The 18,069-nt window shown below is 41.8% G+C and overlaps 1 protein-coding gene across 2 annotated transcripts in view; it reads right to left on the reverse strand.

Annotated features, from left to right (window-relative positions):
• CRADD (CARD and death domain containing adaptor protein) overlaps positions 1 to 15,431 on the reverse strand; it is a 38,296-nt gene extending 22,865 nt beyond the window's left edge. The window contains exons 1-2 of one of the 2 annotated variants that reach the window (XM_081878332.1): positions 14,912 to 15,431; positions 12,714 to 13,012 (exon numbers count right to left, since the gene is read on the reverse strand). In XM_081878332.1, the coding sequence (XP_081734458.1) occupies positions 12,714 to 13,011 (298 nt within the window). In that variant the 5' untranslated portion in view covers position 13,012; positions 14,912 to 15,431. Of the gene's footprint in view, positions 1 to 12,713; positions 13,013 to 14,463; positions 14,483 to 14,911 lie in introns of those variants that run through there. The other variant, XM_081878331.1, reaches the window with a different exon arrangement.
• Positions 15,432 to 18,069: the final 2,638 nt, after the last annotated feature.

Below are 18,069 nucleotides of genomic sequence, written 5' to 3' on the forward strand. Positions count from 1 at the left end.
CTCTTGTGGGAGTGAGTTCTGTAGTTGTAACAATGTGCTGTGGGAAGAAGTACTTTCTTTTATCTGCCTTGAATCTAGTGTTATGAGAGGGAGGGAGGGAGGGAGAGAAAAGTCTATTTCTATCCACTTTCTACAGAAAAATCATAATTTTGCCTCTTACTTGCCTTTTCTCTAAACAAAAAAATCCCCAACTGTTGTAATCTTCCTTCATAGGGGAGCTGATCCATCCTCTTGGTCATTTTTGTTGCCCTTTTCTAAATCGCTGTGTTACATCCTTTTTGAGGTAAGATGACCAGAGTCAGAAAGGCAACAGCCATTTCACTATTTTAGACACAACCAGGGAATAATTTAATTGGAAATCCATAATGAAAGGCACTCCTAGCTTCGTAATGTAAAATACATTCCAGAAAGGTTAGGTATTAAGCCATGCCTTGTGTTTATGTTCTGGAAGCAATTCAAAGAAACATTCAGAGCAAATGCATTCTTTAAAAATTCAGCACAGAAAAAACAAAAGAGGAGAAACCTTGTACCGCCTCAAAACATTATTTTAAGCAATGCTGAAATCGAAGTCTGGAATCAAAACACAACTCCCATCAGTTGTGACAGCACAATTGCTCCCACGAAGGAGTCAGTTTTGGTTTATGGAAGTTTCCAGTATTAATGGCTCTCTTTTTCAGGAGGATGGCACTAAAGAACTCAGAGGAATATCTAAAACATCAAATATTTGATATAGTTAATCTGCGAATTGCGTTGCAATTGCTCTCTGGGAAGTAAGGGCTTATTCATACTTCCTCTTGTCTTTCTGTTTTCCTATTCATTGAAAAACACTCAATCGGAGCCAACGACAATTTGGGTTTCCCTTGGATTGCCATTTGTTCCGATCTATCTCTAAAGAGTGGGTTTTCCTTGGAAAGGAGAAGGGCAAGGGGAAATCCGCTCAGACCTGTGCCTAGAAAGCCCAGGTCAAGCAGAAAACCATTCAGACGGTGCTTCTGGACACGGCACAAGCAGAAGTATGGATAAGCCCCAAGTTTCCAAGCTCTTCACTCACTACCCCTCTCGTTTTAAGCTATTTTGAAGAATGTTCTTTGTGACAGAGAAATAGTTGTGCCAGACTAGTGAGGGGGCAGGTTATTCTTGGAAGAAGACGTCCCTGCACATTGTCACTTGGATGAAAGCGATGATATATTAATTTGCAGTATCAAAAGAACTGAGGAAGAATAAAAATGATGTGATACAAAAGATGTGGCATATGTTCTTCTGATTGAGCACGCATATAAATGAAGGCATTTTCTCACCTCAGGAACCTAATAAAAACTTGCCTTACTTTTAACACAAGTGAAATATGATTTGGTGTGGAGCTGGTGCCAGTTGTTGGGCTTCAATATGTTATGATGAGAGCACAAACTGGGCAATTATCAAATCCTTAAGTGAGCTTTTGCCACAGGATGCCTCAGGCCAGAGACAAGTTCCACTTGATTTGGAGTACATAAGGATTATGTCTAGCTACAGTGAAGTACTCTAAATTATGTCTAGCTACAGTGAAGTACTCTAAATTTCAAATAGTTTTTCACACAATTTTATGCTTTACTTATGAGATATATAAGACTTTAAACACACAAAAAATTGTAATCAAAAGCAGAAATTTAACAATGAAAATAAAGTGCTATGAAGAAAGAAACCTCTGCAAAACTGAAGCCAAATTTCATCAAACAGAGGAATAGAACGCTTCGATCTAGAGAGGCAAGGTTACTATTTAAATGAAATACTGCAACAAGACTGTATGCCTTCATTGCAAAACACGAAGAACTCAACTATTCACAGTTAATAGCAATATATGAAGCTATAAACCATAACAGTACAGTTCTGTGATTCAGAATGAAAGGGTTTTATTTCCCTAGGACTTGCTGATCAGAAGGTTGGCGGTTTGAATCCCCATGACGGGGTAAGCTCCTGTTGCTCGGTCCCAGCTCCTGCCCACCTGGCAGTTTGAAAGCACGTCAAAGTGCAAGTAGATAAATAGGTACCACTCTGGTGGGAAGGTAAAAGGTGTTTCCGTGCGCTGCTCTGGTTCGCCAGAAGCGGCTTAGTCATGCTGGCCACATGACCCGGAAGCTGTACTCCGGCTCCCTCAGCCAGTAAAGCGAGATGAGTGCCACAACCCCAGAGCCGGTCATGACTGGACCTAATGGTCAGGGGTCCCTTTACCTTTACCTTTACTGATGTTTGACCTCTGGAGCTTTCGCTTCCAAAATTCACAAGTATTAAAAGCACGAAAATTGTTTTAAGGCTAGCAGTCCTTTAGCACTTTGCAGCACAGCAGAGGAAGGTCTCAGGGTGCTGAGAAGACAAGGTGTGTTTCCTGTCTTCACTCTTCCTTAACTTCCTTCCCTCTTCCCTCTTTGCTCCCACCACCCCGTCTGAGCTACCCCACAAATTCCAGGCTGCCTGAGTTATGAAAAAGAGCACTCTTCTGAGAGGACAGGGATATACAGCGACTTTTTGCTGCTTGTTAATTGAGATCTGTGACATATTTTACACTTAATCTACAAGGCAAATTTTCATAACTGTTGCTATTATTCAGAAATATCAGAAGGCTGACAGCACAAGGGGAAACATGAATCCTCTATTTATCAAGAGGAAAGTAAAGGCAGCTGTAAAACAAATATTGCCTCACAGTTTCATATGTACAGTTTCAGGCACAGCCCTTCCCGAGTTAAACAAAAAACAATTCAAACTTCATATTGGCACAGTGGGTGCCACACAAACTAGGACTTTTTCCTGTAGGCATGTATGCTGAGACATTATGAGGACATTTGAGATATGGGGAAAGGGAAAGGGAAAGGGAAAGGGAAAGAGAGAGAGAGAGAGAGAGAGAGAGAGAGAGATGCATAATGCTCCAGAATGAAGAATAAGCTTTGAAGTACGAAGCAACCATTCATTTTAATAATATTGTACTTAACACATTGTTTGCTCTAAATAAATCATGTGGCCCTTGAGGTTTGTTTGGACTACAGCTCCCATCATATCTGGCCATTGGCCACCCTGGCTTAAGATGATGGGAGTGGGAGTTGCTCATTCTTGATCAAAACCCATGTTGTATCATAGTTCTTGCAGTAATATTCAAACTTTGCAGCAGAGGCAGCAACTTGTGTCAAAGATTTAGGGGGCCTGTGTGATGCACGACGTGTGTGTGATGTCATGCGCATGACATCACATCTTCAGGAGGAGGCCGAGCCTAGAGCCAAGCACGGCACTGCTTCAATGGCCACAGTTGCTCCTCTCCCACAATGGGCCTCCTTCCATGGCAGGAGGAGGAGGAGCCAGCCCCCTCACAAAATATATTGGGGAGGGGGAAACAGCTTGGCCTCCATGAGCTGGCCCCCTTGCTCTGCAGTTCTATAGATTGCCACCTGCACAAACAATCCAAGGAGTGGTCATTATTTTAGTGGCACCCATGAAGGGACTTCCAGTTCGGAAGGTTCACCACAAGATTCCTTGCATCACCATGGAGAATCGTGTGCAGCCACATGCAACTTATGAACTGCACCCCAGCATTGCAAATAACTTAGATGCACCTCTCAGAATTTGAGGTGCAGCCGCCTGGTATTTACTTCTGGCATTTATATACCACTCCTTCAATAAAGTTCATCAGCTGGTAGAGATGGGCCAACAGGTAGTAGAAAAATAGCCAAGAAATAAATACTGGTCACAATGAAGGAAAGTATTCAGACACATGAAAGTCAAACCAGACAGTTATAGTCTAGCATTGCTGGCATTAGGGAAAGGCTAAATAATAGAAGCAGTGATGGGAAGGAAATGCACTGGGTCACTTTGACATGTTGAATAATTTAGCACCAAGAACTTGTCTGTAAGTTACGTAGTAATAAAAAAAATCTTGAAATCTATGTCAAAACTTTCCAGTCTCATCTGCTGCTTTAATAATGGAACAAGTGCCTGCCATAAATGGATTTCTTTTTCTTGGAAGCAAGGGATATTATCTGTGTGCTGCAGATTCAACTGCTCTATGAATGAATCTGAGGAAAGAACAAGAACAAGGAACTAGATCCTTTCCATTCTCTGCTGTCCATCCCAAAAGGATCAGAGATGATTGTATGAGTAAATCAGATTTGGGTATGAGCTTATTACCTCATGTCCAACCATAGCAGTGAAAAACGAATAAGAAATTAAGGGAACGGAAATGGTAACATTAAGAAAACATGCTTTTAATAGAAAGATACACATTATGCCGTCTATTCTGAGATAAAGATATCCAATGTGGAGGAGGTAGAAAAGGAAACAAACATGTATTAAATAATGTTTTGAGCAAAGGTTCCCAAATAAGATAAAATATCTTATTAACAGAAATAGAAACTCACATTTGTGTTTGCAATCAACTGGCCAACAACAACAAAACTTCAGATTAAAACTTGAGGAACTGAGCCAACATCTAGTGACTCCAACAACTGTAGCAGCATTTCTACGTCATCAGTGATCCAGGAAGGCCACTCAGATCAGAGTTCAGGGCTAGTGGAGGCACGTTGCGTGTGATGGTTTATGCTTGTTATTAGGAAATATACTCCCCTCATTACACTCACTCTGTTATAAACACCACCACCCACTACTCCTCCCCCGTGTTCGTAGATACCATTAGCTCTTTCCTTTTATTTGGCTTAACAGCCGGAGAACTCATCTCTTATGCTGCTGGCTGTATAAACTGAAAAACAAATACGAATACAGCTGCTTGTTCTACAACTGTAAACAGACACTCTTCCGATAGCCTCAGAGGCTAAGAATCACTTCCATATGACCAAACCAGGAAGCATGCTTTGAGAGCAGGAATGGGGAACCTGTGGCACTGCGGATGGTACTAGACTACAAATCTCGACTCTAAGCATTTATCCCGCCCCTGCCCCACCAAAAAAGCACCACTTTCTGGAGAAAGCCACCCAAGAAGGAGAAGAAGCATTGCAAGCTGGGACAGGATCAAAAAAGCTAAAGGAAAATCAACAGAGTCACACTCCCCTGACTCTCTCCCGACACAAGCCATTGTGCAGGGCACTCTCTTGAGGACTGCTCAGGAAGCAGAGATTTGCCACTGGTCTAAAATTATTGAGATCTTCCATATCTGGAGAAGCCTGATAGAATCCTTAACTCTGTATGTACTTAAATCACCCCTGAACTCAAGAGAACTTAACCATATTTTTAACTTTGGTTGGGAAATAGTTCAAAGAAAATGTGCTTTTAATTATTTCTGATCATTTTCATGCATGGCAATCCTACGCATGTCTAGTTGGAAGCAAGTCTTATTTGTTCACTGTGATCCTTGTAAATGCACTGCTGTCTTAGAATCACAATCTAATTATACGCCACTGGCAAAAGCAAAAAAATAAAATATGAAGTGGGAAACAAATGTACATTCACAGTTACTAAACTTCCAATTCTTATTTTGGTAACTTTAATTTAATAGAAATCCCAGTCCCTCCCCCCCCCCCCAAAAAAAGAAAAATGCATAAACTAGGGCAAACTGATGGGAGGAATATTTACATATAAATAAATACAGCAAACGCCACAATACTTTTATTCACAAATAACAAATAGGCAGGAAAGCTGCATCCTAACTTCACTATTAACTGCAACAAAGGATTCACAAGACTGAATGCTCATCAGTTAACATCCACATTCCCCAAAAACCTTTTATGTCAGAAAAGAGGATGGGTTAGAACCTTTCACCAATGTCGAGATTCCTATGTACAGGGACTATGTGCTATTTCTCAGCATCTAACTTTTATCTATATAAATGGGGTTTAGAGGTGGAACTCAGAAAGGAGAAAAGGAAAAGATTCTGGAAAGAAGTTAACTAAGAAAGCAATCCTAGAAGACACAATTCCATAGCACACATTTTCTGCATTATAGAAATACACATCATGTAACATTCTGCTGTTCCTAGAAAGAACTCCACTTTCCTGCCAACAACCAGGGCTTTTCCTGATAATCATAAATATTATGCAGAGGCTTTTAGACGGTTATATTTCTTTGTCATGATCACCCACACTGGAAATATTCTCTAAGGAAGTAATACTGCTGTGAGGTTGATTAGTATTTGGCACAAATTATTATTATTCACAAGGTAAATACATCTATGATGACATAAACAGGATTGAAATAGTTTTGGGGCCTTCTCATCCAACCCTAGAGATAATTCTGTTGTAATCAAAATCCTACTGTGTAGCACGGCACAAACGCAGGTAGTCTGAAATCGAGATCTACACAGCTATCCCACTTCCTTTTGCTACTTCTTGTTTGAACAATCACACATACCTTAAAAAGGGTGGGTGGGGGGAGAAATCTCCTTTACAATTGCCCATATGAACATGGGGCCGCCTGATCTCACAAACATCAGCTTAAAGCCAAGTACTGCATTTAATTTCAAACCAGCTAAGTTAGACTCATAGAAATGTACAGCTGGAAGCAACACAAAATGTCATCTAGTCCACCCCCCCCCCCCGTAATGCAGGAATCACAGCTAAAAAAACCCCTGACAGGTGGCCAACAAACCTCTGTTTAAAAACCTCCAATAAAGGAGAGTCCATCACTTTCCGAGCTGCTCCATTCCACTGTCAAATAGTTCTAACCAACAGAGAGTTCTTCCTAATGTTTAGTCGGAATCTCACTGCTTGTGACTGGAATCCATTGGTTCAGGTTCTAGCCACTAGAACTGCAGAAACCAAGCTTGCTCCATCACCCATGTGACAGCCCATCTGATATCTGAAGATGGCTATCATCTCACCTCTCAGTCTTTGCTCCGAATTCTTGGGACTGTAATGGAACTAAGCTGGTTTTTAATGCAGTTGTATGAAACGGTTTGTAGATTACAAGTTATAGAAACAATATACATATTATTTTGTAACATTATGTCTTCTATAACCTGATAAAGTAGAGCACAATTACAGTCATACCTCGGAAGTCGAACGGAATCCTTTCTGGAAGTCCGTTCCACTTCCGAAACGTTAGGAAACCAAGGCGCAGTTTCTGATTGGTTTCAGATTGTGCAGGCGCACCGGAAAAAAAATACGGAAACAGTGGCAGATTTTCGGCTTCCAAAAGGATGTTAAAAAATTGGAACACTCATTTCCGATTTTTGATTGTTCGAGAGCCGGAATGTTTGACTCCCAAGGCGTTTGGGAGCCAAGGTACAACTGTACTTATGTAATACAATTTACATGTGGTTGTTCTTAAAGAATGCCTTGATCCTATAGCTACATACGTGGGTCTTGCAAATTTATACCTTGCTCTTCATCAGAAAATGATCCCTGGTCACTACATAACATACAAACATATACAATTATCGGTATACAGTGATACCTCGGGTTAAGTACTTAATTCATTCCGGAGGTCCGTTCTTAACCTGAAACTGTTCTTAACCTGAAGCACCACTTTAGCTAATGTGGCCTCCTGCTGCTGCTGCACTGCCGGAGCACAATTTCTGTTCTCATCCTGAAGCAAAGTTCTTAACCCGAGGTACTATTTCTGGGTTAGCAGAGTCTGTAACCTGACACGTATGTAACCTGAAGCATATGTAACCTGAGGTACCACTGTACAAATCATGTCACACTGTTGAATAAAACAATCCCATATCTGTCCCACTTCAACAAACAGGCCCAACAACATTTGAGAATCCCTCATAGAATCTGATTATACTAACTCTATGCAAGGCACAAAATCAGAATCTTTCCTTCCTTTTCAAACTTTTGGGATGGAATAATGTTCTGCATACAGCATTTCTCTCTTGCTGTAAACACCACACAGTAGTCTGCTTGAGTTTTTCCAGGAATATAATTAAAATAGAAAACACTGCGTACATGCATTTGTTGACTGTTCAGAACCTCAAAAGAAGGCTGCAACACCCAACCGAGTCAGACCTTTCATTAAATGCAAAAATACATCAAGAAACCAAGACAGCCAAACCATATGTTCTAATAGGTGGCTTTGGAGGGGAACTACACAAGTAGTTGTTAGTAGTACTAACAGCCACTATAGCAAAACTGAACCCCAAATGTGGAGGCATACCTCTGAATACCAGTTGCTGGGGAACAACTGAGATCAGGGGTGCCAACTTGAATAGAATATTGTGGTGGCCCAGGTAAGCCCCGCCGTGCATAATCAATCACATGACGCAGTGCGCACACACCATTTGAATGGGAATGCCCATCAGCCCTGTGGGGGCCCAGCCCCCTCAAATATTTTATTGTGGGGGCCAAAGCCCCCACAGCCCCTAGGAGTTGGCTCCCATGACTGCGATAGAAAGCTATTGCTTCCAAATCCTACATATAGGAACAGACCCTGCTAACTCTACCAGTATACTTAAAACTACAAGATTAGCAATCCACAAAGAGTTGCCCAAGCTTTGTTACTAACTGAAGCTAACAAGCAGATTGCACATTGCAGTCCAGAAAAGGTGGGGTTATTAGCTAAATAGCCTGGGGAGGTCATCCAAGTCAAATAAATAATCAAAAGGTACATTATAACAGGAATGCTGTCTGTGGAACATGAATGATTTGAATCTAGACAAGAACTTTCAGATACATGAAGACTCAGGTAAGGAGCGTTCCATAGTACTTTACAAAATTCGCACTGTAATTTTATAAACAGATTTAAGTTAAAAACTATTTTATATTTGAAATTACACCATGTACCTTACTTTCTAAGGTTTCTGTACTCAGGAAGTATTATTTCTTAATTATTATAAAACTAAAAAACGGAAGTGAAGAGTTGAGCTTCACCAGAAGCTTGCACAACAACAGCTAAATGCATATTACACCATGAAAGCTTGATGCGGGGAGAGAGAAAAAGGACGCTGGACGGTTGATAAGCAGCCTCCCCATTTGCTTTTTTCCAGTTCTGCCCTTTGAGAGTGATGCTTGGGGCATACTCTTCCGCCTTGTGGAGACTTCAATGTGTAGTTCCTCAAGATTCTGCATCTACATGAAACCACTATGTGGGATTACCCAGAATTTTGGAGTACATTGTTAGCAATATGGTGATGACACACAGCTCTAGTTCTGCTTTCCATCTGCAGGTGTGGTAGTGGATGAGCTTTGCATGTAGCAGAGCAAAGAGCACAGAGAACACAGGGGGGCCCCCTCCATGATGGAATTTAAGGCGGCTGGGAAAACCAATGTCCAGGAAGGAGATTTAGGTGGAAGCAGAGGGGCTGCCTTGAGTACAAGATTTGGGTGGGGCGGCAGTGTGCATCATCTTTGTGTGACATCATGCATTGGACATGGGTCGGGAGTATGTGATGCCATACATGTGACACACGTGTGAAGTTGCATCATTGGGAGGAGGCCAAACAGGGAGCCCAGCGTGGTGCAGTTCAATGGCTGACTCCTGCCGAGCTCAAGAGAGGAATCCACACTGCACATTTGACATCAGTAAAAAAAGATGAAACGTTTTTAAATGTACACATCTTTTGATGAGCTTCTTTTCCACCTTGGTGAAACAATCTCTTTAATATACATAGGGGTTACCAGAGGCCAGATTAAACTGCGCTGGTAATAAATTCCCACTCTATGCTGCCAGCTGGCTAACCCTGGGTTACAACAGGGATTGTACAAATCATTAGAAGTAGATTAGTTACTGAATAACGTATTTAACTTTCTGTCCACAAACACAAGGTGTCCCACGTAGTGGAAAAAGAAAATAATATAAACAAACCAGGCTTTTCCTACTCTTCCCAAAAAAATTGTACAACTGTGCAAGAATAACACAGGCATGGGCACTAACTATGGCTATGGGACCAGGAAGAGGCTGTGGGATTGTAGTATTATTTGCCCCAGCCTATTCACAACCACCCATTCCCAACTCTTAGCCAGGCCTGAGAACTGACCAACATCAATACAGACCAGAAAACACTCCAAACCTAGCTGGAAACTTTGTTAGCCATACTTTACAATTATGAAGAGTCACGTCAACAGAGACAGAGGAGAAAGAAATTATTCTAAGTGAAATAATCAAATTATTATTTATTATTATTATTAAAAATGTTCCCATAAGCATCACTTGAAAGTAATTCAAGGTTACAATCTCCATAACCTCAAGGATTGTGTAACAGAAACTTGTTAAAGATTATGTCATCCTTGTTCATAAATCTATCCCAAAAATATGGAGTATTGATTTAACATCCATCCTAGAAAACTGTCAGTGGAGCTGGCCAAAGACATTTTGCTGCTTGCCCCCTCCACCACCACAATTCCACCGAAACAAGACAAATGGACTGACCCCTAAATCTTATTTCAATGCTGTTGACGGGACACTGTCCTCTATCAAAAAAGGCCTTCCTGAATTCTTACTGAAATGTAACTATCCTCCTTAAAACAACATAAACATTTATGCACATATAAGTTGCCCTTTCTCCTTCAACAGGGATGATCGAAAACATAGTAACCATGAACATCCAAGCTCATCAATCCACAGTAATAGTACTAGGGTGATGAGTCTGAGGCCATTGGATCCCTTAGCCCAAGACAAAACCTAAAGTGAAAAGATCCCAAGACTCTAAGCCAAGGGCATCTTCAAGGATGTGTGTGTATGTATATAAATCAGATAATAAGAGATGAGCAGTTGTCTGAAAATTACCAGTTATGTAAGCAAAACTTCAGAACCCTTTCCCCATGTCTCATTCTTCCTCTGCAAAAAGGAATACAACATATCTGATGTAAACCCACATATTCCAAGTTTAGCAACCCATCACTGTACAAAGTCGTCTCTATTATACAGTGCTATCCTATTGTTGTCCCTTTCCATTCTCCCTTTATTTTACTGTATGAGAATTAGTCATCTTTCAGGAGGAAAAGTTTATAATGACTCTCATTCATACAGATGCCTTTTCGTTTGCAAGCAAATAGAGACAATAATTCAACTGTAAAATCAGTTCCACTGTAGTGTGGTGTAGCTGTGAGAGGGCTAGACTCAGGGGCGTAGGAAGGGGTGGGGGTGCGGTCCGCCCTGGGTGTCATCCATGAGGGGGGTGACAAAATGGCACATCATGGGGGGGGGGCAGCACTTACCGCGGGGCCTGGCCTGCAGTGTGCCCGAGCCACACGTCTCTCCTGGGAGTGAAGCAGTGGCTCGGGGCCCCACTCTGCAGTTTCAGGAGGACTCCATGGGCAGCTTGCCGCGCTGCGCCACTCCCCTGGGTGGATCACTGCGGTGCCCCCCGGTGCGCGGATTGCCGTGGCGCCCCTGTGGCTGGCTCGCCTCGCCCCCGCCACTCCGGGTGCCAGAGCAGCTAGCTACACCCCTGGCTAGACTAAGACCAAGGTTCAAATCCCCACTCAGCCATGAAGTTCACGCAGCCAATCCCTGTCTCTATCTCATGGGGTTGTTGTGAGGATAAAATGAGATGGGGCAGCACCATTTTGAGTTCCTAGAAGGAAAGGTGTGATAGAAATGTAATGCATCATCTAGAATGACAATGTACACAAGTCTGCCTTAAATCTCTTTTTAGCCTCATTTGTCTACAGCAATGTTTCCCAAACTTACAATAATCATGTACCCTTTTTGAGTGTTTATTCTTACTGGTGTACCCCGACCACCAAATTATCTTCTGAGAAGGGCTCAGATGAAGATAATTTGTTGGTCAGAGTACACCAGTAAGAATAAACTCTCAATAGGGGTACATGATTATGATCCTATTTTATCTAGCAGATACCATACACCCTTTGAAATCCTTTTGTGCAACCCCAGGGGTATGTGTACCACACTTTGGGAAATACTGATCTAAAGGGTATAGTATATCCTCCCCTACCTCAATATTTTTAAACATACATTTGTTTTGCTATCTTCAGAAGTTACCACTGTAATGCCAATAGGTTCTAGGCCCATTTGCATTACTGGAGCTGCTTGGCTGCCACTTCCTCAAAGCTTCACCCCACAACTCTTGCAACATAAGAAAATTGCATAGACTAGGCAGAAGGCAAGATTATCCTCTATGCCCTGAGTTGCCTAACTGGGGTGGCCGTTACTTAGAGAGCACTCAAGTTATCAGTACAGCACATACAATTTCCTATAAGGTAAAAATGAACCCTTTAAATAGATAATGGATTTTACACACACACCAGTCTGGACATCTGTTTTGAAGCAAGTTGACTACTCAGAACTCTAGACTTTGGATCACATTTTGCAACAGCTAACTCCACATCACAAACAAATTACTTAGGCTGACAACAGCCTAGATCTCACCAAGGGGATGAAGCGCTCACATGGCTGAATATTTATTTTTATAAGATGACTTCTTGTCCAATCTTTCAACTGTAGCTCACAAAAAAAAAGGCAGAAAAGCAAAAACACACTGCAACACAGTTAAGATTTTAAAAATTAGAAGATGACAACAAAACAACAGTGTAGAAAATAACCAGCTAACAGACTAAGCTTACAGTCCTACATGCGTTTATCTGGAAGCACGTCCTGTTGAACTCAAGCGGACTTACTTCCAATGTAGAGACATGTAGGATCGCAGTGCCAAATGGAAAGAGAAGGCAGAGCTCCTGTGCTCTTTGCGTGGCAAGCTGCACTTACTGAAAGTCCCTCTTCTGCACATCTATTAAAGGTGCAGGAACCCAGTCCACTCCTTCCAGCTGTAAATTCTACTGTTGCAGCTCTTTGATCAAAGGAAGAATGAACCCAATACAGTAATAGTTTTGAAATCTTACCATCAAGTGCCACTAGCATAACTTCATTGCGCTTTGCCTCAAGCTTGTCTCTCACCCATGGAAACTCCTGTAAGGAATCTAGAAAAGTCTCAAAAGCCTTGGGCCCTCTGGTAGGTAAGATGTCAAGGAGCATCATGGTTTTCCTGTGGTTGGTGACTTGGGACCTTATTTCTTGCACGTGGCTTTCTGTCAGGATGCCTTCTTGGTAAAGGTACTGAATGACAAGGCCCTCCACCAGCAGTTCTGCACAAAGCTCCAGGCGTAACGAGCGCAGAACCTGCTTGTCCCTGGCATCCATCCTGAAGGAAAATAAACAGAGAGAACTTAAATGTTGCACCTGTGGGGACTGCAGCACCCACCAATGTTCTTTGTCCTTCCAAATTTTTCTTTTTTTCAGAAATGCTTTCCAACATAGGGGAAGGTTTTTGGGTGCTAGATTATTACTATTATTTGCCTGTGTTATACTTACAGGGATTATGTAGGGGTTTTATTTGGGGGGGGGGGTTGCCTTCTGAGCATTGCAAGTTTTTATTTCGTGAAGTGGACACCACAGGTCCTTTGATTTCCAAATGCGCCTTTTATGCCCAGACAGGGTCGGAACCTTTTTTAAAAGCCTAAGAGTACTTTAGCTGGATCAGTTTCAGTAAATGAAGAGTACAAGTATGTGAGCATCAAATTGATGAAAGGCTGCATCTTTTGTTGATTTAAGTTATCAGGGCACCTTGCACGAAGCAGACAATCAGACATATTCACATTTAGGACTGGTTCCCACCCAAAGATAACCAACATTTTAACATAGGGTGGACACTCCCTTTGGTACAGTAACCTATCTCCAATTTCTTAAAAAAGAAAAGAGAATCGCATCCACATTGTAACATGGGGCTGCCTTAAAAAGCGATGCAAAAGGTGTCAGCAAGAGTTTTGACTGGGGTTGGGGTTTGTTTGGTTTTAGACCATGTGACTTTACAGCTGGCCCAGCCTCACCAGTTTCTGGTTTGTCTCAGAGGAAAATTTAGCGCACAAGTGATCACCCTTATAACCCTTATGATTTGGGACTAGGGTACTTGGAACACTTTCTCCCCATTTGATTCTGTCACCTAAAATCTTCAGCAAATGCTTGCTACATATCCTATCAGTAGCAAAGGCTCAGTTGGTTGGGTACACAGGCCAGGGCCTTTTCCACTGTGGCACCAAAACTTTGGAATTCTCTGTTGTAGGTCAGCTGCGTCAGAAATGATGCTTTGACACATTGTGAAAACTGTCCTAATTTAACATGTTTCTAGTCAACAGAGCTGATTTTTATCCCTGCTTTCACTTATATTATCATTTTTGTTATGCTTTATTTATATTAGCATATATACTATTGCCTGCTGCTTTGGAGGTATGTCCAGTTTGAGCCAGAAGGTCAGAGAAAAACATTTGAATCAACATCTCCCAGAGCAGCTTTCAAACAACAACTAAAATCAAACAGTATGTAAAATAATATTTTTTTTAAAAAAAAACTGTTCACAGCTGCAATCCAGGAAGACACAGCAGCAACATTAAAAGAGAGGAAAAAGTATAGAAGACCTGGGGAAAATTATAGGTGTTCCATCTTCTGTTTATATTCTACATTTCTTCCTGTTAAGACAGTATGTATGGGGTTCCCTGACAGGAACCTGCAAACCTTGATTTCCTTAATTTCAGCCAAGTACATTCACACCATGCCCTGGGGCCCAATCTAGAAAGAATCTGTTTTTTTCTTAGATACCTGCCAGACTGTAGCAGCATCGTTGTAGTAAAGCTCTTGGAGGCAGCAATCCTTATCATACCCCCTTTAACTAAACAAGAGCAGGGCAGGCGACAATAGATTGTTCATTGCTCTTAAGGTTTCAGGATTCACCATATTTTCTAGATACAAAATAGATACACCACAACTGCAACACGAATTGTAGAACCAAAAATAAAGATCTATGCACAGTGGGGAGCCATACCTACATGTCTATGACGGGTTTTTAATTAAACCCCTCCAAAAAGAAAAAGAAAAAGAAAAAAGCGAAGAAATGTCCGGAAGCGTGTAAAGGAATACGTAAAAACGAAACGAAACGAAACGAGGGCAGAAGCTCGCAGGAGAAGCTTTGCAGAAAAAGCCGAGGGAAATTGTATAGCCGGACCACCTGAGAGAGGAATTGATATATGTTTTTGCTGAAAATACTTACAAATTTAAGTGCAGGGATTATTGATCATCAAGCTCAGGCATTCCCAGCTCACTCTTCAAGCACTAACTTTCTTGAGAGCTAAATATCCAAACAGGAAGTGCTGTCCGCCCATGTTTCTTAAGGGCAAAACATAAAACAGAGGATAAAATGCATCGTCTGGAGACGGAAGTTCCTGGTTACTTTTGACGCCATTTCCCTAAACGTGACAGTTTCCAGTAGGAAATAATGGCTCATGTCAAGGCTTTCTGCATAAACTGTGACTGAGCAGCAGCAGAAGCGTGTTTTCTCCCCGTCCTCGCCCAGCTGAGAGGAAGAAGGAGGTGGAAGCGCAGGCAGGAGTTCGCGGTTCTTCAAACTGGGTTTTTATTTCGTGTGAGGGTGGGGTGCAGTGGAAAGTCATTTCAGTGGTTTTATTTACAAACACACAAACACAAGATTTGCAGAAAGATTCCAAGCTCGCTCAGCCCGCTGTTCATATGGCACGTTTGAGGTGGAAGCGCGTCTAAGGCTGAGCACACAGTCGTGTTGTTATCAACACACTTCATGTTTGTGAGTGAAAGAAACCCACCCTGGATCATGAATCTCCACAGAGCAGATGCGGACTGAGACTAGTAGTCACAGCTGTCAGCTTCTCAAAATTAGCTGGTGAAACGCAGCCTTTGTGGTTTGCAACACTCCTGCAATGTGGTCCAGTGGTTTTATCACCACTCTGCAGCCCAATGAAAGTGGCTGCAGCAACTCTGTACTTGGCTTACTCCAAGTATTGTGGTCCGGAGCTGAAATTGAGGCTGAAAAGAGCGTAGGCTGTGATGTAGTGATGTTATTGCCTCGTTGTGTTTGGAGGCAAGGCGTCCTCATAATCCACCTGGTATTATCAGATGCAGGCTTGGAACAAACAAGTCACGGCAATTCTGTCAACCTCTTAGGGTTACAGTATATTGGTGAAATGCAATGTCACAATCGACATCACAGTATGGATACTTGTTCAAAAGACTGGGAGTAGTAGTAAATGTACTTCTTTCCATTATTATGTTTTTAGATGTGTTGGAAGCCATCTGGAGTGGCTGGGCCAATCCAGTCAGATGGGTGGAGTAATAATAATAATAATAATATTCCAGAAGAAAGCTTGTACAGTGGTACTGGTTGTCAAACGGCTTGGCTCCGGAACAAATCCGCTCCTGAACATCGCAGTGTTCCAGTTTGCAAACGTTTTTTGGAAGCCAAACATCCGACGTGGCTTCCACTTGAGAGCAGGAAGCTCCTGAAGCCAATCGGAATCCGTGCCTTGGTTTTCAAACTGTTCCAGGAGTCAAACGGACTCCCAGAACAGATTAAGTTCAACAACCAAGCGTACCACTGTATAGGGTAGGAATGGGAAACGTGTCCCTCTGTATTACACTGACTCCACCTTCGCTTTCCATTGGCCATGCTGAAGAGGGCTGCTGCGACCTTAACCTGTCCCTGCCTTAAGGTGTGATCTGATTGCTGGGTCTTTCAAAACCCTGGGCACTATGCTTTGCAGGCATAAATGCTTTTTTGGCTTCTACCAGCTTTCTTCTAAATCTACACCTGGTGCCATAAACGATGTCAGGTTTAGGGCTGTGGGGCATGGCTTGGCCAAAATGGGGAGGCCTGGAGGACCTAATTAGGCATGCAGTTTGCCTGTTCTCCACCCTTCTAGCCTTGCTTTCAAGCTCTTTAAAAAAGAAGTTATTATGAAGCTCCTGCTGCAAATATCATCTAACCTTTCACCATCTCCAGTAACTCTGTAGAGGCTTTAGAAAGGGAAAGTGCCTTTTTGAGTATGGTGTGGTTTTTGTAAGCATTTATATCTTTAAAAAAAAAATGTCTGTTTTCATTGGGAATACATTTTTAATCAGTCAAAACTGACTCATCTAACCACTTAATCAACTGAACACAGTGGTCCCAATGACAATTAATATTAAATGCACACTGAAGGCAATGGAAGGACCTGAAGTAGCCATTGAAAACAATGTGGATGAACCAGAATCTGTCCAGCTTACATACCATGTGTATCACCATACCAACAATCTCTAACCTGCCAGTTTCTGGTTCTCAAAAATAGGTCAAAAAAATTATTAACATCTCTCCCTCACCATTTACTTCACCCTTCTATTTGAAATTGTTGTATTTAATAAATGACAGATCTGTGACTCACAGTACGTTGAACGCTATTAAATGCAATTTCTTTTCATAATGGATGTCAGTGTTTGCTTCCATGCTTAATGTACCAAGTGTCAAAAATGTCAATGTTGCCTGCATGTGAGTCATAGCAGGTACAGTATTACTTGCTCTACCTGATCATACTTACTTGCTGTGTTTGAACTAGTTTATCTAAGAACTGTACCAAGGCTTGGAACAAAACTACTGTCTTTCCATTATACGTAGATCACTATATATGTCCACCTTCCTGCATATGTTTTGCTCTCTTCTAAAAGAACCCCACAAAACCACTTATTTCAAGCCTAATTATTGGTGGTGTGTGGTGCCTGTGACAGTTGTTCTGGTTTGCAAAGGTTGCAACCTCTTAAACCCACAGTGCTTCCAAACACTGCATTTTGAACACTGCAGAAATGATCAAAAATGTTTTCATGCTATAGAATTCCTAATTTTGTATTATCAAATAGCAGATCCACACAATACATTTAAAGTGCATTCAGAGCATGTGATTTCCCCCAAAGAATAATGGGAACTGTAGTTTTCCCCCCTCAGAGCTGCAGTTTTCCCAGGCTTCTTTGAGGAGAAGTCATGTGCTTTAAATGTGTGTTGGATGTGTTGGTGTGGATCAAGTCAGTGTTTTCTTCAACACCGTTTGGTGCCAAGCCACCTCATTTAAACCTGAGATTTGCCTTTCATGCCAAGCCCCGTTTAAGGACTCAGTGTTTGTTGGCCACCTATCATTCTTAAAAACTCTCAAGTTGTATGCTGAAATATGATTTAAAACAAATATGTAGTATAGTAGTTACTGGGAAACAAAGGATCTGGTGAGTTAAATAATGGCTCCCAAGACTCCTCATGGAAATCCATTTATTGTTTCCAAAAAAACTTAATTGGGAGCCGAGTCCCCTGAGGTTTTTAGCCAAAAGTAGTTACCATGTTCTCATTTGACCAGGCTTGGGTGAATATTGTGAACAGGG

The sequence above is a fragment of the Podarcis erhardii genome (assembly GCF_964252035.2).
Source record: "Podarcis erhardii genome assembly, chromosome: 10".
NCBI classification, from domain to species: domain Eukaryota; kingdom Metazoa; phylum Chordata; class Lepidosauria; order Squamata; family Lacertidae; genus Podarcis; species Podarcis erhardii.